Genomic DNA, 20,827 nt, shown 5'->3' on the forward strand with positions numbered 1-20,827 from the left:
TTAAAAAGCAGAGACATTACTTTGCCAACAAAGGTCCATCTAGTCAAGGCTATAGTTTTTCCTGTGGTCATGTATGGATGTGAGAGTTGGACTGTGAAGAAAGCTGAGCGCTGAAGAATTGATGCTTTTGAACTGTGGTGTTGGAGAAGACTCTTGAGAGTCCCTTGGACTGCAAGGAGATCCAACCAGTCCATTTTAAAGGAGATCAGTCCTGGGTGTTCTTAGGAAGGAATGATGCTAAAGCTGAAACTCCAATATTTTGGCCACCTCATGCCAAGAGTTGATTCATTGGAAAAGACCCTGATGCTGGGAAGGATTGGGGGCAGGAGGAGAAAGGGACGACAGAGGATGGGATGGCTGAATGGCATCACCGACTCGATGGACATGAGTTTGAGTAAACTCTGGGAGTTGATGATGGACAGGGAGGCCTGGCGTGCTGCGATTCATGGGGTCGCAAAGAGTCGGACACGACTGAGTGACTGAACTGACTGACTGAACTGATTAGCACATATGAAAAAGTGAAAGTGAAGTAGCTCAGTCGTGTCCGACTCTTTGGGACCCCGTGGACTGTAGCCTATCAGGCTCCTCCCTCCATGGGATTGTCCAGGCAAGACATTGGAGTGGGTTGCCATTTCCTTCTCCAGGGGATTTTCCTGACCCAGGGATCGAGCCCGGGTCTCCTGCATTGCAGGCAGACGTTTTAACCTGTGAGCCACACACATGAGACGCTCAATAAATACATATTTTAAATTAATGCATTTCAGCAGCTTTATAATTCAGCAATCAAAACATATTTACTATCATGCAGAAGAAAAAAAATGTTAATTCCAAGGGAGGTAAATGAAGAATGTAAAAAATTCCTCTGAAACATATAAAATACTTTTAATAGCCTCTCTAATATTTGCGAATAGTTAGAACCCCTTTCCACTCATATTTGGAATGCATTGGCACATTTGTTGTTTAAATGAATAGAATTGATTGACATTTGCAGGGAACTTTATAGTTTCCAGAAAACTTTCTCAGATATTATCAAATTCACCCCAGGCAACCTGATAAGGTGGGTTGTGGAAATAAAAAGGTAAGGGATTTTCCTAACACTGTCTAGCTCATATATATGACACTGATACAAGTGGAACCTATTTCTTTTGACACCCAGGTGAGAAGGCTCACAGGTGAGGTGTTTCCACTCTGTAAATTCTCAGTCTCCAGGAAAGAACTTGTCTTAACTCCCTTTCCTTGCATCAGAGCAGCCAAATTTATCCTGGTGCTCCAGCTCAGATTCCATCTCTGAATGTGCCTACACCCACTATCTGACTTAGCTACTCTCTTCATTTTTATTTCCTAAAGTGTGTTTTCTGCTGGAGCTGAGTCTTCCTTCTCCCTAATTAACTTTTATGTGAAAACTCCTCTAGTGATGAAATCGCCTGTGTGTCTCCCCCAACCTGATTGGTGTTTTACTGCACCTGGAGGGAGAAAGCCTTTCTGCTGCCTCACTGCATTGTCTTTGCTGAGGGAGGAATTTGTAGGAGCTAAGATAACTGCCTTGCTGAGAGGAGATTTATTTTTATCAAACATTTTTTGGTTTGGGCTCAGTTTTGATGCTTGCAGAGGTTACCACTTGTTGGAAATTAAAATGCATTGCTTCATTTGTGTCATTTTTTAGATTCTACATCTAAGTGATATCATATATTTAGAAAACAGAAATAGACCCATAGACATAGAAAACAAACTTATGGCTATCAAAGGGGAAAGCAGGGGGAGAGGGATAAGTTAGGAGTTTGGGATTAACAGATACACACTATTATATATAAAATAGATAAACAGCAGGAGCCTAATTATAGCACAGGGAACTATATTCAGTATCTTGTAATAGCCTATAATGGAAAAAAAAAATCTAAAAAAGAACACATACATCTCTATCTACCTATCTGTCTGTCTGTATTATAACAGAATCACTTTGCTGTATACCTGAAGTTAATATAACATTGTAAATCAACTATAGAGAAAGTAGACATGTTAGTGACTCAGTCGTGTCTGACTGTGACCCCATGGACTGCCAGGCTCCTCTGTCCATGGAATTCTCCAGGCAAGAATGCTTGAGAAGATTGCCATTCCCTTCTCCAGGGGATCTTCCCCACCTAGGGATCAAACCCAGGTCTCCTGCATTGCAGGCAGATTCTTTCCCATCTGAGCCAATCAACTATGTGCTGTGTGCTCAGTTTTGTCTGACTCTTTGCGACCCCATGGACTGTAGCCCACCAGGTTCCTGTGTCCATGGGATTCTCCAGGCAGGAATACTGGAGTGGGTTGCCATTTCCTTCTCCAAATCAATTATACTTCAATTTTTAAAGAAATGCATTGATCCATGATTTTGGCAGCAAAGCAATATATTAGGATAGACAAAAAATTGGACTTTGGAGTTGGACAAATCAGGTTTGAATCCTGATTCTGCTGCTATTTCCTTGGCAACCTACTTCTTGAAGCTGATTTTTTTCATCTTCTTTGTGATGGGGATTAATAACAATATCTACCTCAAGAGTTGTTGAAAGGATTAAAGATAAACGATAGATGTTTTTCTTCTGCTGAGATGAGATGGCAGAAAGTGCCATCTTCTTCATAGACTGCAGATCAGATTTGTGTGCAACAGCTTTCCTGTCCCCTCAGCTACATCCTCCTCCCTGCCCCATCCTAGGAATCACTTTGCCTGGCAGGAGGCTGGCCAATGAGGTGTAGGCAGCAGCTTTCTCTGCCCTCTGGCTTCCTTGCACTTGGCTGGTGGGAAGTCCCAGCAGGATCAGAAGGGTAGAGGAGAGTGTATTCCCTCATCTCTTGCCCTTCAGAGTCACCTGAGGCTAGCTATGTCCCAGACAATAACCTTCCTTCTCAAGGCAGCCCATTCTCTGACAGCTAATTGTCTGGGAATACTGACCCATCCCTCTCCTTGTCCCTTTAGCCTGGGGTGGTAAAAACTCCATAACAGCTAGCTCTGGCTACTTCACCATACTTTATGGACTTCTCTGTCCTATTCACGTCTTTTAAAACGGTCTCTTTACGTAATCCTCCTTAAATGATCCTAGTAAAATTGTGTTCTGTTTACTCCTGGGACCCGAACTGGTATGTTATTCATTACTGCTTAATTGATAGTATATTTGCCTAAGACTCTTTAATTGAAGGATTTTAGACTTTTAAGGGAAAAATGTTGTGGTTGCTTGCTATTTGATATTAAGAGGAAAAAAGTTAGTAATGATGGATGATGATGGTGGTGGTGTTGAGAGCCTAGCATTGTCTCCTAGACACTACTTTATACACATTAGTTCATTTAAACTCAAACCCAAACGAATATTATTATAGCCCTTTTTCAGATCTGAAAAAAGCTCAGAGAGGTTAAGTAACTTATCTCAAGCTGCACAGAATTCCACTGGAGAGGTGAATTCTAACCTATTTGGTGTCAAGGTTCATACTCTTTTACAAGGCCATATTGCCTCCTTTAGATATGCAGACTGAGAAAGGTCATCGGATCTACTGTCAGTTTTCAATTAAATCCTATTAATTGTGGAAAGCCTATTCAGATTTCTACAGGTTCTAAATTCCTAAGGGAAAGTATCTCTTAATGATGGTCTTTAAATATGTCAAGGCAAATTTGCTAAAAACCTGATTAATTCAGCAAGCCTTATCAGATCAAATCCTTTTTTTAAAAATTTGACTGATTAGTTAATTTAAAACCACTGAGTCACTAGTCCACTGGGGCAACTATTCCATGGTTACCCTTAAGGGTTTTCATTAAACACTGAATGAATAATTCAATATTTCGAATGAGTTTTTCTCTGATACAGTGTGTAAGCCTCCCAAAGAATTTTACTGATTTTTTCCCTCCCTATGTATGAAATATTTAGTTCACAGTTTATATTATTTATCTCCACTTCTTAAATTGATCTAGGTGAATAACATAATTTCACATTTTCTGAGAACTGAGGAAATGTTTCGCATTATAACTAAGCATTGAAAGTGACTAAATTCCCAGAGGTATAGTAGCTGAGAACTTAGCATTTGTGGGTCTGTTCCACCTTCTAACCCCAACTCTCTTAAAAAAAATCCATTCACATTCAAAGTGACCATATTTATTCCAACCACTCACATTTGATTGTACTTTTTTTTTTTTTTCCTCTAATCTCAGGCAAGCATTTTAATCAACCCCAGAAAAATACTTTTTTCCTTGGTGCCTTTTGGGTCCCCAAGTTGTATCTAGGTATATTCTGAGCAATAATAAATGCTATTTCTCTGATTCTGGCTCCAATGTACTGTTGTGGGGTCTCTGGCCTCCTTAAAAACATCTCCCTTTTATTTTCATAAATTTTGAGGTGTGACTCACATGTGTCCCAACAAATCTTTGAGCCTTGAGAGAGCAATACTGTGGGTTGCCAAGTGAAGGAACCTGTCCACTGGTTGGACAGGGTGGGGTTGGCAGGGTTCTCCTGCTGCTGCGAGCTGGCCTCCCCCCAGAGGCCCACATAGACTGTGTACCCTGGAGTCCTCTCTCCTTTAGTTTTATATGTTTTTTTTAAAAAGTACATATAGTTTTTTTGTTTTGATTATTTTTTTGATTGTATAATTCACACTACACCGCCCTGTGATATTTTTCAGTCATTTGAGCAAAACGAACTCCTTCAGACCTTGTTCACTGCTACTGTTTTCATTCACCCTCAGACATAAGTCTTCTGAGAAGCTTAGAACAAATCTAAGTGATAGAATTACATGCTGTGGTTAGATCAGTCTATACCTACAATGTCAGAGTTCTTGTGGTTTGGTCAGGACTGTCTGCCTCATCCTCTTTCGCTTAGGCGAGCTTCTTTCCCGAAAGGCACTTCAGCCTACATGCCAATATACCCTATGAGCTTCTAATCTATGTCCAGATATAGCTGAATGTCAGAAATGGGACACAACACATTTAACTATCCTCTTTGCTCTTTCTTCAAAGCTCAAAACACAGAATCATCTTCTTAGTGGAAGTGAAGAATAGGCAATGTGGCTATCATGTCTTTCTTGTGGCAGCTGCTGTGGAATATTCTTAAGATAATAGTTGCTGCTTGACTAGGTAAACAATTTCTGTCAAGCATTCCTTGGAACCTCTTTGAACTGAATGGGTAGGGAGGTCACTAATTCACTGAAGAGCCACTGGGATGTCTTCCATGTACTGCAGATTATTGCTAGTGAAACAAGAGGCCATGATGCCATGGTCAGAGGGCTTTCAGATGTGGGTAAGATTCCAGCAGTGAACAAAGCTACTTTAGCGATCCCTAGCTGGAAAACTGAGGAGTCCTAGCTGTACCAGCTAGAATCTGGACATACCCAAGTCAGTATGCATCTTCATTTCATACGTGTGACTTTAGGTTGTGACTACCATACCTTTTTTTTTTTTTCAGCCACTAGAAATGTAGACTTAAATATTTAATGAAAAACAGATGGTGCCTGAAATCTCTAACTTACATTTAACAAAAGCTGTTTTGGAAATGTTGCTTGTGTGTACTTTTACGGCTTAGACACAGCACCATTTTAGCCTGTTTTGATGAATAATTGAAGAATTACTGTCCCACTCTAAGACAGCATTTCAAAGTGCATGTGTAACTCATATACTTGATTAAACATTTCCTTGCCTTTCTCTTCAGAATGCCAATTGGCTTTTGAGTGGATAATTGTTGCAGTGAGAGCAGTGACATTGGAAACAACTATTGCCTGTTTAAATTACTTAAAGCACCACCATGAAAAGAAATACCTGTGATTTGCTTTCCCGGAGCAAAAGTGTAAGTACATTTTGTTTTCATTTATTTTCTAAAACTGTGTACCCACAACTTTTTTTCTGTTTTCTTTTGGATTTTAATACTGTGCTTTCATGATCAGACTCGTGAGAAACCCTTGGTTGACTTTCAGTTCTCTGATTGTACACAGCTTATTAACAAATGAAGACTTGTTTGTCTCAGTGGCCTGGTTGACATTTGATGGGAATTCTCTTTCAGCCGGTTTATATACCTTACCATTCATTTGTATATGCCCACTGGCAAGATATCGGACACCCTGATTTTTAGAAGCATGCATAAAATATAAAAAGTTGAAACTGAAGAAATTTATGTCTTGAATAGCAAACTTCCCAGGCAAGTCCAAAAGGGCAAATTGAATTTACATTACAGGGTACATCAATCAATCACATTCTGCAAGTTCACATACTTGATGAAAAATGTGAACACTTAATCAGTGCGTCATCACTTCCATGAGTTTTCTACCCTGGAGTATGTCTCTAATCTCTCTCCTCCTTTAATTTTTTGTTTTATTTTTGATGGAGATTGTTATTCACTTAGTGTTCTTAAGGTACCAAATTAGTGATAATTTTTAGATTTCTACTAGTTTATGAAAGAAAGCATGAGGAAACAGCAACTCAAAGAAAGCTACACAAGGCAAGGATGAAAGTAGACTGTTAATTTCCATCAGGCAAGCTCTAAGAACAAGCCCCTTTGTTCATTTACCCAAGGGGGAAAAAGGCATCCAAACAGATGTAGTTATGACGTAGGAACATTCATTTGAACGCGTTAGAAAAACCATAAATGCAAACACGTTTCTTAGTACGGAATGCTTTTGTGTTACAACCAGTGATTCTTGGTGATGGCCCAAGGCCATCGTTAATTCTTTCTATAGGATTAATTACCATCCAGCTTTTAAGGGTGAGCGATGCAGGAATAATGGAGAAGGAAGTATAGTGCCCAGTAGGGTTTTTAAAAACAAATGAGCATGCACCCAGAAGTATGCCTGTTCTTGGACTGAATAGTAACTTTGCTTAATAACCAACACAGGAAATTCAATGAACTCTGAGGGAATGTCCAGATTCCTTTTTTTATTTTGGTGTTCAGACATACGGATTATTATGTAGAATCAAGGGCCACGGCATGGAGCCTGGAATTCCTTCTATTATCACACAGTTTCTCATTGTGAGAGACGGTGACCTGCATACAAATTACCAAAATGCAAAAATGTCTTCCTGTGACTGAGTTTTTCTTAAGTTAAATTTGAAAGCAATCCATTCACATAATATTTCTTTCTTTTATTAAATTTCAGAGACATGCTATATGAAGAAAATGTATAAAGGCAAAAGAGAATATTTTGGATAATTTAAAATTTATTGTTAAACATTTCCCTGTTCTTGGAGAAAAATATTCTAAAAGCAAATGATTAATTGAACCGTGACTTTAATGAACTCTGAGTACTTAATGATGCTAGGAGATTTCCTATTTATATTTGCTTAATGCAAAAATTTTCATCTTGGTGGAAAGGCTCATGCTTCCAAGATTAAGAGAATCTGAGTTGCCTACATTTGTCCAAATGTGAACAGTAGAGCTCTCATTTCACTGCTTCTTAGCTTCTTGAAAACCCGCTGGCATAAAGAAAGTGCTCCCACTTAATTAAATGACTCTGAGCAAGAGACTACTGTTACCAGAGAAAAGAGCCAGACTCTTTGCCTGGTGAAAACTTGTCCCTTTAGAGTTTTTAAAGTTTAGTTTGCACTGGCTTAAGAATGTCATCCCTGCTCCTTAAGTCTTTGCCATAACAGGGTTCAAAATTCTACACTTAGATATTTTCCATTTTTGGGTGAGGAAAGTTTAAAGAATTAATTTGATTTTGGATCTGAGAATGTTTTTCTTTGGCATTATGACATTTGAAAATAAAAGGGAATGTTCTAAGTGTTGAAAATGGCCTCTGCTCCTCCCTGCATGTCTCTGTGTATCTTGTATCTGTCATTGTGAAAACCTAAGGTGCACGAAATGGGAGGGAAAAAAGACCATCTTTATTTATGAGAGTCACCTGATTTGTTCTTGAGCGCTTAAAGCAGTGTTCATATTTTTCTCCTCTCTTTGAAGACCTGGTGCAGTGTCCCTTTTAATGATGAATGCTTTGAATTCTTCCTTTATTTGGAAGGGATGCATTAAAAATGTTAAATATAAGAATATAAGCAAACCACTTTTACTTTAAGTGACATTTTGCTAGTTTGGGAGGATAATTTATAGTAGTCGTAGATACAAAAAGGAGGAACTGGACATTGGACAGTGCAAAAGTGAGACATGACCCCAGTGGCCATGACAAGTAGAAGATTCTTCTACAAGTTTTGTGGTATGAGGGATTTATCTCTTTTTAAAGTTTTCAAGCCATCTCTTATTAGACTGGCATTTTATTTTTGCAAATATAATTAAAGTTCTTATATGACTTCTTTGAGTTTTATGCCTCTTGGGGTGCTTAAGGCCACATTTTCTCCCAGGTTTTGGTTCTTTGCCCATATATCAAGGGCATAGCTCAGATTTCTCTCTGTGTTGTTAACCTCAGGAAGTGTCTTTGTCATCTGTTGAATCTAGGGACAATTCTTGCTGTTCTGACTTTTGCTTTAATGGGACTGAACAAGTGACACATACACGGTAATTACAGAATTTTACATTTTAGTGTAAAACCATCCTATCTCAAAATAATGATTGGAAAAGTGAGGCTTAGTGAGTTATTATTCTCCTATAAGTTTCACAGCAGGAAAATCCCACATAGAAAAAAGGATTAATTTTTACTTACTATTCTGAATCGTAATAGATCAACGAATGTCTCTATTTAAAACTTGCCTTCTCCTGCCTCAATGTGTTTATATGGTGACTCTTAATTTACTCTGGAGCAGCATTTAGTTGTAGACATCTAGGATTTTTTTCTCCTGCTACCTGAAAAGCATAGCAGTTTAGGACAGAAAGAAAATAGTTAACATAGTTCAGTTCAGTTCAGTTGCTCAGTCATGTCCAACTCTTTGCGACCCCATGAACCTCAGCACGCCAACTTCCGGAACCCACCCAAACCCACGTCCATTGAGTTGGTGATGCCATCCAACCAGCTCATCCTCTGTAGTCCCCTTCTCCTCCTGCCCTCAATCTTTCCCAGCATCAGGGTCTTTTCAAATGAGTCAGCTCCTCACATCGGGTGGCCAAAGTATTGGAGTTTCAGCTTCAACATCCATCCTTCCAGTGAACACCCAGGACTGACCTCCTTTAGGATGGATTGGTTGGATCTCCTTGCAGTCCAAGGGACTCTCAAGAGTCATCTCCAACACCACATTTCAAAAGCATCAATTCTTTGCCACTCAGCTTTCTTTATAGTCCAACTCTCGTATCCATACATGACTACTGGAAAAACCATAGCCTTGACCAGACGGACCTTTGTTGACAAAGTAATGTCTCTGCTTTTGAATATGCTATGTAGATTGGTCATAACTTTCCTTCCAAGGAGTAAGTGTCTTTTAATTTCATGGCTGCAATCACCATCTGCAGTGATTTGGAGCCTCCAAAAATAAAGTCAGCCACTGTTTCCCCATCTATTTGCCATGAAGTGATGGGACCAGATGCCATGATCTTAGTTTTAGAATATGTTAGAAAATTTTATAAAGATGCTTATAGTAACAACTCTGTTTTTAATTAAATAGTTTAATTTGCTACAGTAGTCAAGACTCTACCCCACCCCATTAGTGACCTGAGTTAACGCTATTGACTCTTTTAATCCATTGGTTCCAAAAGGAAAGGAACCATTTACAGTGACCCCAGCATCAGATCTGTGATTCAAGTTTTCCTTGACATTTCTCCAATGAAATATTAATACAGTATGACTCTCCTAAGGTTAAAAATTTAACACTTGAAGCTTGTAGTTCTGTTGAAAATTATCTTTAAAGTAGTAGACTTACTAGTCTTCGTGTTCAGAGTAATAATCATTGTTTCAGAATGTTAGTTTCCGGCATTTTTCAATATGAATATACTTTCACTGATCTAGCTTTTTATTGTCTCTTGAGTATAAGGGAGCTAATGTGATAAAGTACAGCAATCTCCAAAGTGGGCTTTAAAAGGAATATGTAAGTATTTATATTTATACTTACTTTTTAATGTCATCTGTTTTCAAAATCAATATAGTTTAGAGATCACTGGTGTGGTGAAAAGAAAATAGTTGTTGAGTTCAGAGATGTGGAATCAGTCCCCAGATCCACTGATGCTTAAAGATCTGATCATTAGGATATTACTTAATTTTTTTGAGCCTTAGTGTCTGTATCTGTAAGGTAGAAAAAATATCATTCTGAGGTGAAAACATCTATCACATAATAGTTGTTTGATAAATTCTATCTTGAGGTTTGCAGATGCTTTTTTGTAGCTATAGGGCAGAGTGATAGTGTCTGGCCCAGAAATGGATCAAATGGAAATGCCTGGAAATGAAGCCAGTTCCTCTCACGAAAAGGGTTCAAGTATAGCTTGCAAGACCAGTTGCTACTGCTAAGTCGCTTCAGTCGTGTCTGACTCTGTGCATAGACAGAAGCCCACAAGGCTCCCCCGTCCCTGGGATTCTCCAGGCAAGAACACTGGAGTGGGTTGCCATTTCCTTCTCCAATGCATGAAAGTGAAAAGTGAAAGTGAAGTCACTCAGTCGTGTCCAACTCTTAGCGATCCCATGGACTGCAGCCCACCAGGCTCCTCCATCCATGGGATTTTCCAGGCAAGAGTACTGGAGTGGGGTGCCATTGCCTTCTCCAGTGTCTCTTCTTATAAGGGTACTAATCCTATTATTAGGACCCCACATCATGACCTTATCTAATCCTAATTACTCCCAAAGGCCACACCTCCAATATCATTATATTGGTAGTTAGGATTTCAACATATGAAATTTGGAGGGCACAGAATTTAGTCCATAACAATGAGTTTGGTTTATTCTTTATTTGTTTATTTTTAAGGGATGATTCTAATAAGTCACTGTTATATTTATGCCCAAAGATTGGCAACCGATTTTCTAGAGTCTGCATATTCTCTCAACTAGACAACACTGAAAATTATGCAGTTAACATGTTTCTCTTCATTTCCTGTTTTCTAGATTTTATGTTGTGGGTACTCAGTGATGATTTCTGAGGTTCTAATCAGTAATTCATAGATCTTAGGGGATAATTTTAATTTTACTCAAAAATATATTTCCTCCCTTTACTATTTCCATTTTGCTTATTTTATATTTTTTGTTCTTAATATCCAATCCAGTAACATAAATCTCCGAAGTTCCTTGTCCTTCCAGTGGGCTTACCATTTGAGCTAACATTTTTGAGGTTTGTAAATTTCAGACCTGATTATCTGAGCCACCCAGTTCTATTAATGCCTCTGCCATTATACTCACCAGGAGTAAGAAGTAAAGATACAGATGAGGGGAGAGGCACATAGAAATTCCTATAGTGATAGTGTATTTTTAAGTTAGGGATTATTTTTTAAAAAACTCTAAAGTACATTTCCTTATAATATCTCTGTTGGCATTCTCTGAACTTATGAATTTTTATAAATCTTTTCACCTAGAGATGAACTGGATATATTTTAATTTTTCTTCATTAATCAACTCTCTTATGTATTAAATCAGAATATTTCTTGTAGTAATTTACATTCAATGCTCAATTTCCTAGTACCCTGAATCATTTTCTTCCTACCAGTTTGGAGAGATTCACAGTATGTTATGCTCAACTGGATTGATTGGTTTCTTGATGAGACTGTCCTCTGACTTAGGATTCTTTTAGATGCTGCACACTTGGATAAAATTGTCACTTCCCAGATGTCTGTCTTTTAATTGATGTTCCCTATATTTTTTGATAGAATTGTTGTGTTTGTTCAAAACTGAAAACAAATCCTGTGCTGCTGTTTGGAGGGCACAGAATATCTAGGAACTACTTAGCATCTGAATTTAAAGCCCTTAGAAATGGGCTTCCCAGTTTGGATACCAGGAGCCAGGCGCCCACTTGGTGAAATATACCCAGAGGCTTCCTAGATCATTTCTTTCTCTTGTCACGAAAGGCTTCAGATGTCCAAAATTTGTAAGTCAAAGTTATCTTTTACTTAAGAAAAATAATTTTTTCCAGTTGTGCTTTTGCACTGCTGAATTTTGGGAGGCAACTGCTCTTTTAATGGCCCCAACTGAGAAATATACTGTTTCATTCCATTGGTGCCTACTTGAAGAGAGGAGACTGAAAAGAAATTTGGAAAGGATGATACATTTGTTAGGGCACTTTAGAGTTGTCTACATTTATTGTTCCTCACAATTACTCTGTAAGACTGATTGTTCTGGGGGTTTTATGGTTAAAGTAAAAAATAATGGGTTTCTTTCCAGACTGGCCTCCTTTCTCTGCTGTATTCCTCACTACCTAAGGTGTGAGACTGACAGAATTATAGCAGATTAGAATCCTGATGAAGTTAAGTATATGGAAGCTGGATTTTTCTCTACGGTCTCTCTTTAAGTCCAAAGGTCAGAGGGGATACTATTGGTAAAAATGCTCTGAAAAGTGCAAAATACAAAGCCAAACCAAAATAATATTCTTGTTTGTGTCTTTATTAGCAATAAACTGAAATGAGACCTTGTAGTTTCAGAGGTTCCACTTCTTTGGTCATTAATCTTGCCTTCCTGCTTATGTTCTTCCTGTACAAAATTCAAAAAATCTTCTTTGAATGCTACAGTGTGTTAGAAACTATGCTTGCTAGCCTCTGGGTATCCAACGGCTAGTAAGATACATATGATCTCTACTCCTATAGAGCATATTTGACAACTGAATTTATAACTTTTGTAATTTTCTTTTTATTATTTCATCTCCCCACCCCACTCTGACCAGCCAAGCCTGTCCCACTTTAATCCTTAATTCTTTCCATGGATGCTGAAGTTATCTCTCTTACACTCCTGTGCACTTGTTCTTTGCATCCCGGGTATCCTCTTTGGCAGGATATTTTAAACTGTGAATAATGTGCCATGATTGTCAATTACACTCATTGTTGCAGAAACATAGATTATTTTTGAGTGGTTAAAAAGAATTTGTCTTGGGTAATCAACAATAGCATAAGAATAGCCAAGTCTAAGTGATATGAGTATGGAGAATAGGTCTCAAAGAATAGGGGCTGATCAGCCACCATTTGCTGCAAAATCAATAGCATGACAATTTCAGTGGCCAGAGTCAATCATTACATTGTTGCCTTGGAATAAACCTCCACTTTTTTTTTTTTTTTCCTGATAATGTGATGTGTTTGCTATTTCATTTTTGGGCAATTGCAAGTTGGAGTTGAATTCTGAATGATTATATCCAAGAAATAATTGCATATATTGTACTTCACAATGTAAACATCAAAGATACATAAAAATGGAGAGAAGTTTTGTTGAGTTGATGATGAATATTAAAGAATGACTCCTACAGATAGTATTGCTCTATAACAAAGTGAAGTTGTGAAGAAAAGTGTAATAATTTGGTGGAGTTTTCTATTAGTAGTTTATCACTCCAGAAAAAAAAAAAAAGTTTACTTATGAAGGCCACTTAGTTTTAACTAAAAGCAGTTTTCTATTATTTAAATTAAATATCATTTTGGATTATTAAAATGGCCATCTATAAGGAAGGGTTTTGAACGTTAAAAAATGATTTCAGTTAAAATGATCACTGTGTTTACATAGTTTTCCAAGGTCAGTGCTTCCAAAGGCAGCCCAGGGATGGGCCATAAGTTCCTGAGTGACAGTCTTGGCTTTGCCACTTTGCATCCTGGTGGGAGAAGAAGGTCGAGAAAACCATAAATCATTAGATTAGTATCAAATGCTCTCACTATCTACTATGATTTTTTAAGAGTAAAATAAGAAAACAGTATTGAAAGCACATTGCAAAATAAAAATGAACAAAAAGCCAAAACAGCAAAGCAAAAAACATTCCCAAATAGTATTGTGTGATCCACAGTTGTGTCACATGCTTCTGTACCAAGTCTTTTGAGCCTTAGGCATTTTTTTTTAATAGAATTGGTCCATTATAAACAGATTAACAAAAATCCTTTACTTTTATTGTTAGAGAAAGTTGTTCTTGATGGTTCAAATGGTTCCCTATGTGGATATTAAAATCCTTTATGTCAAGGCCAAGAATGATTAATGGTTATGTAGTTAGAGCCCTGACCTTGCTTCCAAGTTCTTCTATTGCCTACATTGGTCATATACCACACACATGGAATTTGGGGGTATAGCCCTATTATTAGCACAGGGATTGGGAATAAGACATTTAGCTTAAAACTGTCTTAGTATCATGACTGTCATCCTCCCAAATCCTTTACCATTATGGCAGTCTGGATTTCTATGTTGGTGTTAGTGCTTCTATACTCATGATTTGGCCATGTTTATTGTCCGTGGCCTCCTGAATTTAAGTTAGTCAACAGTATTTATTAAGTCCTCGCCAACTATTTGACTGCACTACAGCAGTCATACCCCACAGAGCTGCACACCAAATGATACCCTGGAGGTTCAGAGAATTAACATTCTAGGTTGGGATTTAAGCTCTTCAGAGAATCTGGCTCACTGAACATTAAAAACAAAATGTATTACAACTACTAAAAACAAGCAATAATACCACAGTGCTATGACAAAAATCATCTTTTCTACAAATTCATTTAAAACAAAAGCAAGTTTTACAGGTCTTCATCTTTGCCTTATACTTTAAAATATTAAATGCCCAATTTATATTTTTCTAGAAGAGGCCAGTACATAGCATTAATTTACCATCAGGGTTGCCTTTCAATATAAGATGAATCATATCAAGAGAGACATAGATGTTGCTCAGAAATGATAGTCTCTGAAGGGATATTTGAAGGCAAACAAGGGTGTTGAGGAAACAGTGAGAAATCTTCAGTATGTATGCATATGAAGACATAAAAGATTCTGTGTTTTTTTTTTGGAATTGCTCATGCAGGGATTCAGATCTATTTCCTCACCCAAAATAAATGAAGTAATTGGCAAAGCAGTCAGAGAGGAGCATCTCCTCCAGTGGGTAGTATTGTTGTCTATTTAGAAAGCATTTGTATGTTCTGACTTTCCAAAACAAGGCTGAAAACCTTTTAAGATGAGAAGGGAAAATAAAAAACACCCCCCTTTAAAAATGGAGGAGTTAGATGTTGACTAAAGTGGCTTAGAATAGATATAAGTGAAAATATTTCTAATAGAGTTTTCTTATGACCCAGTGTTTTCTGAGGAGATTATGAGATGGTCTTCTATCACTATATTTCAAAGTTCTGATCAAATCTTTATGGTTTTTTAGATATATTGTTTGCATAAGCAAGGTCAGTTCTTAGCCAAGAGTATACTCATTCCACTAAAAATATCAAAGGGTACTGAATTATCAGTGAGTCCAAACGGGCACCAAACCCCTATTACTTCTATTACTCCTAGAAGAGTAACTTTAGAACATAGAGGAATTCTGAGGTGAACCATCCATCTTCTAGTTTAAGCTCAGAGGTATAGAAAGTTGCAAAGAATGCCATTCCCATCCTTCCAATAAGTAAAAATCCAGACACACTGCACATTCATGACTTTAAAGAATCCATCAAAGAATTGAAGTTGTAAAACAGCCAACCAACCCTGAATCTGGCAAGAGGCAGGCATACCCATCAAGGAGAAGGAGAATGCTGATAAAGCAGTAAGGAGAGTTAGCTAGAAGTTTTCAGAAACTATGCAGGTAAGAAGACAAAGGAGTGGCATCTTTTTAAGTCCTGAGACAAAACTGTTAACCTAGCATTCTATACTCAGTAAGAATATAATTAAAATATGAAGTAAAAGTTCTTTACTGGAGTGAACTATTCCAACTTCAGGTGGGTCCATGGGGTTGCAGAGTCAGACATGACTGAGTGACTAATACTTTCACTTTCAACTGTGTGTATATCTATAAACAACAGAATCTAATTTGTTGTTGTTTAGTTGCTAAGTCCTGTCTGACTCTTTGTGACTCCATGGACTATAGCCCACCAGGCTCCTCTGCCCATGGCATTTCCCAGACAAGCATGCCGGACTGGGTTACCTTTTCCTTCTCCAGGGGATCTTACCAACCCAAGCATTGAACCCAGGTCTCCTGCATTGCAGGCAGATACATACAGTTGGGCAACAATATTATATTTTAAACTCCAAATGTTTTTGCATTCTGTAGTGTGAAAGAAAATAGAGGAGACTTTTGTTTAGGGACACATTTTAATTGTGAATGGAAGCCCCCAGACTTGTTAGAAAAAAAGGTTACATTCTAAGGAAAGTAAACTCTTTTGCATAATAAAGTACGAGAATTTTTTAACATGCCCCTGGCTATTCAAGGGAGGTACAATTCAGGGAGCAGTGTTTCGGGGGACTCTGGGCAGTGAAAAGATGGGAGAAAGCCCCTGCAGGAAAAGACGCACATGGAAGCAGCTGGGGACTTACCAACGGTCCCCACAGTGGAGATGGCCTGGTCAAAACCGCTTTAGGAGTACTGGGTTGTTGGGGTTTAAAGATTTTGTTTGTTTGCCTTGCTTATTTTTATTTTTTTCCCCTCAAACCTTTCTTTAAGCCTGTAATTACAACCGCATTGTAACAATTTTACCCCAGGATGTGAGGAGGAAGAAGACTGTATTCACACTTGAGATAAGGAAAGAAAAGTGCAGGGAGGAACACTGGTGGTTCCTAACTGGGACAGTTGTTCAAAGGAGCTGCGACAAATTCCACCTCGATACACACAGGTTGGGCTTCCCTGAAGGCTCAGTTGTAAGGAATCCACTTGCCAATGCAGGAGATGTGGGTTTCATCCTTGAATCCTGGAGATTCCCTGGAGAAGGAGATGGCAACCCATTCCAGTATTCTTCCTTGGGAAATCCCATGAAAGAGGAGCCTGGCCCGCTATAGTCCATGAGGCTGCAAAAGAGTTCGATACAACTTAGTGACTAAACAACAGCACACAAGTTCCTCAACTTCAGGTATGCCCAGAAATGCTGGCAAGGACTCTGAATGTCATATGATTATCTGGCACGAGGGCTTTGTTCATTTTGTTCGTCTGCAGAAGTCTCAATACTTGGGGTCATTCAAATATTTTGTGTGTATATCCTGGTACTGGAGTACTTGGCCTAAGCTGTTGTTCAGTTGTGTCCAACTCTTCTCATCCCCATGGACTGTAGCACACCAGGACTCCCTGTCCCTCACCATCTCCTGGAGTTTGCCCAAGTTCATGTGCATTGACTTGGTGATGCCATCCAACCATCTCATCTTCTGTCACCCTCTTCTTTTGCCTTTAGTCTTTCCCAGCATCAGGGTCTTTTCCAATGAGTTGGCTGTTCACATCAGCTGACCAAAGTATTGCAGTTTCAGCTTTAGCATAAATCCTTCCAGTGAATTTTCAGGGTTGATCTCCTTTAGGATTGACTAGTTTGATTTCCTTGCAGTCCAAGGGACTCTCAAGAGTCTTCTTTAACACCACAGTTCGAAAGCATCAATTCTTCAGTGCTCTGCCTTCTTTACAGTCCAGCTCTCACAACCATACGTGACTAATGGAAAAACCATAGCCTTGACTATATGGACACTTTGTTGGCAAAGTGATGTCTTTGCTTTTTAACACACTGTCTAGGTTTGCCATAGCCTTCCTGCCAAGAAGTGATCATCTTCTGATTTCCAGGCTGCAGTCACCATCCACAGTGATTTTAGTGCCCAAGGAGAGGAAATCTGTCACTGCTTCCACCATTTCCCATTCTATTTGCCATGAAGTGATGGGGCCAGATGCCATGATCTTAGTTTTTTTAATATGTATCTTTAAGCCAGCTTTTTCACTCTCCTCCTTCACCCTCATCAAGAGGTTCTTTAGTTCCTCTGTGCTTTCTACCATTAGAGTACTATAAGCTATGCTGTTTCAAATTACCTTATAAAATACTTTTGTAATATGATATTTTATAATGAAGATTCATTGAGTGCAACCAAATGCCAACACTTTATAAATATTTAATCATTTTAGTTAATATTGAGTTAATATTTACTCATTTTAGGTAATCTTCAAAACCAAAATTCTATAATATGGGTACCATTTTTATCTGTATTAGATGGACAAACTGAGGTACAAAAATAACTAGTACTTATGTTTAATATACCTGCAATATAAATATTTGAAATAATAGCATAAAATATGAGGAAAATCTCCTCCAAATTATGTAGGTTTTGATAATAAAAGTGAACAGTCAAGGTATTTTAAAATATTTAAGTTCTATGCATACATCTTAATTAAAAGTGGATTTTTATACTGTTGTGTGGGTGTAGGGATGAAGAATATTAAGTTAGTTTCTTTTTTATAACTGTACATAGATTTTAAGATGGCACCTATGCAAACACAGCAATTTATCTTAGTAAATTGACCATGTGGACCATAGGACCCTTTGAGTATGTTTTTCCAAATGTTTCATTTCTAATTAGAGTAGTCTTTCAGATTGGAGTGACTAGATTTGCCTAAGTGAGTAGATAGATTTTCATCCTTCCCAGAAAACAGTTTTACAAAATACCTTTGAGTTTTAGAATTGCAAGAGCTTTTATTCAAATCACTCCTTGGATGAGTTAATCCTTTCCTCTACCTCAGATCAACACAGTCTTCATCAATGTCCTCTCTCTGAAAACAATGTATATTTCTCTTTACATATCCTGCACGAGATAATTTTAGGAATCGACTGAATCTACTTAGACATATAGAGTTTTTTGTTTTTGTTCCTTGCTTTAAAAACAATTGTGCTCTCCTTGTGTGTGCAAAGGAGCAAACTAGATTGGTTTTGTGTACCTTAATCTTTTTAAAAAAAATTTTGTTTAAGTATAGTTGATTTACAATGTTGTGTTAATTTCTGGTATAGAACAAAGTAATTCAGTTAAATATATATATATTTATATATATAATATATAACATATATATAAAATATAACAGTAGGACCTTGCTGTTTATTCATCCTGTATATACTGGTTTGCTTCTGCTAATCCCAAACTCCCAATCCTTCTCTCCCCCTTGGCAAACACAAGTCTGTTCTCTGTGTCTGTGAGTCTGCTTACATTCCTTTGTGTTGTCTTTTAGATTCCACATATAGGTGATATCCTATGGTATTTGTTCTCTTTCCAACTACCTCACTTAGTATGCTAATCTCTAGGTCTATCCCAAGTGCATTGCTGCTGCTGCTAAGTCGCTTCAGTCACGTCCGACTCTGTGCGATCCCATAGACAGCAGCCCACCAGGCTCCCCTGTCCCTGGGATTCTCCAGGCAAGAACACTGGAGTGGTTTGCCATTTCCTTCTCCAATCCATGAAAGTGAAAAGTGAAGGTGAAGTCGCTCAGTCACGTCCGACCCTTCGCGACCCCATGGACTGCAGCCTACCAGGCTCCTCCATCCATGGAATTTTCCAGGCAAGAGTACTGGAGTGGGGTCCATTGCCTTCTCCTCCCAAGTGCATTACTCTTGCTTAATCTTTCCACTCAGCTGACGCACACCTTCACAAATACCAATGTGTAGAGTCCATCTTTGACAGATACATAATCCTTTGTTCCAAATTCTACAATAGTTTAGCTTCTAAAGATAGCATGATTTTGCAGCATCTAAGAAATAGTTTATTTCAGAAATCATGAGCCTAAAATGTGTTGTCAAGTACATATTTTGATCCCCAGACTTGAAAATATTTCCGTGATTAGATTGTTGTGCTTTCTATTTTTCATGGCTTTCTGTTTTCACTTGAGCTTTCCTAGATTTTTCCTCCTCTTTAAAATTAAACTACTGAATGTTTTCTTTTATTATTTCCATTACTGAGCATAAAACACCCTAAAGAGACAGATAAATGTATTTTTCAGAATTGTATAAACAGTCCATTGTAATTTAGTAAGAAGTTCTCATCTGTTATTTCATCTATTATGTCATTATATATCATCTATGTAACCATCTGTTCCTCTCCATAGTTTTTTCTGAAGCATTTTCATTTTCTTATCAAGTGCTCTTTATTTTGTGTATACAGAGACCTCATTGGGGTAATTGCTATACAAAGAATTCATATCATGCTTTTCAATTGCAAAGTGATTTTCACAAACATTACCTTATTTGAGACTCATAATAACCATGTAAATTAGGCTGTGTTATTATCTCTCCTTTTTTTGCAGATAAGACAACACAGGAATTGGGAAGGCATTTGCACTGAACACTTTTAAACCCTAACCCTGAGGTCTGTTTACTTTCCCTCCCTCTTTATTGATGTGTTCCCTTCCACTCTTAATCCTTAAATTATGTAGACCAGTGTTCAAAGGTCAGCCTATCAATTACTAGCTGTTAGTGAGCTATAGTTGAGTCTTAGTCAAATCATCCAAAATAATGTAGATTAGAATAACTACATTGTATACTTGTTATGAAAACTAAGAGCTCTAAGGCATGTTAAAATGTCTAGCACAGCACTCTCTCTTATATAATAGTTGCATAACAAATACCATATTTCCTTTTCCCTTACTGCTACTTAAACTTTCTTCTGAAATTTTAAATTGTTTACCAAGTTTCACCCGGACTAGACTCTGAGAAGAATCATGATCAGTATAATTTATAAGGTAAAATTACATCAAGACAGTATGGTACTGGCACAAAGACAGAAATATAGATCAGTGGAACAAAATAGAAAGCCCAGAGATAAATCCACGCACATATGGACACCTTATCTTTGACAAAGGAAGCAAGAATATACAATGGATTAAAGACAATCTCTTTAACAAGTGGTGCTGGGAAATCTGGTCAACCACTTGTAAAAGAATGAAACTAGAACACTTTCTAACACCATACACAAAAATAAACTCAAAATGGATTAAAGATCTAAACGTAAGACCAGAAACTATAAAACTCCTAGAGGAGAACATAGGCAAAACACTCTCCGACGTACATCACAGCAGGATCCTCTATGACCCACCTCCCAGAATATTGGAAATAAAAGCAAAAATAAACAAATGGGACCTAATTAACCTTAAAAGCTTCTG

General features: G+C 37.8%; 1 protein-coding gene across 3 annotated transcripts in view; it reads left to right on the forward strand.

The window, feature by feature from the left end:
• Nucleotides 1–20,827, forward strand: part of PDE4D (phosphodiesterase 4D, cAMP-specific) — a 1,610,544-nt gene that overhangs the window by 352,632 nt on the left and 1,237,085 nt on the right. For all 3 annotated transcript variants that reach the window (XM_010853473.1, XM_010853472.1, XM_010853471.1), the window contains exon 3: nucleotides 5,664–5,798. In XM_010853473.1, the coding sequence (XP_010851775.1) occupies nucleotides 5,757–5,798 (42 nt within the window). In that variant the 5' untranslated portion in view covers nucleotides 5,664–5,756. The remainder of the gene's footprint in view (nucleotides 1–5,663; nucleotides 5,799–20,827) is intronic.

This window comes from Bison bison, unplaced genomic scaffold (genome assembly GCF_000754665.1).
Source record: "Bison bison bison isolate TAMUID 2011002044 unplaced genomic scaffold, Bison_UMD1.0 scf7180017864328, whole genome shotgun sequence".
Lineage (NCBI taxonomy): Eukaryota > Metazoa > Chordata > Mammalia > Artiodactyla > Bovidae > Bison > Bison bison.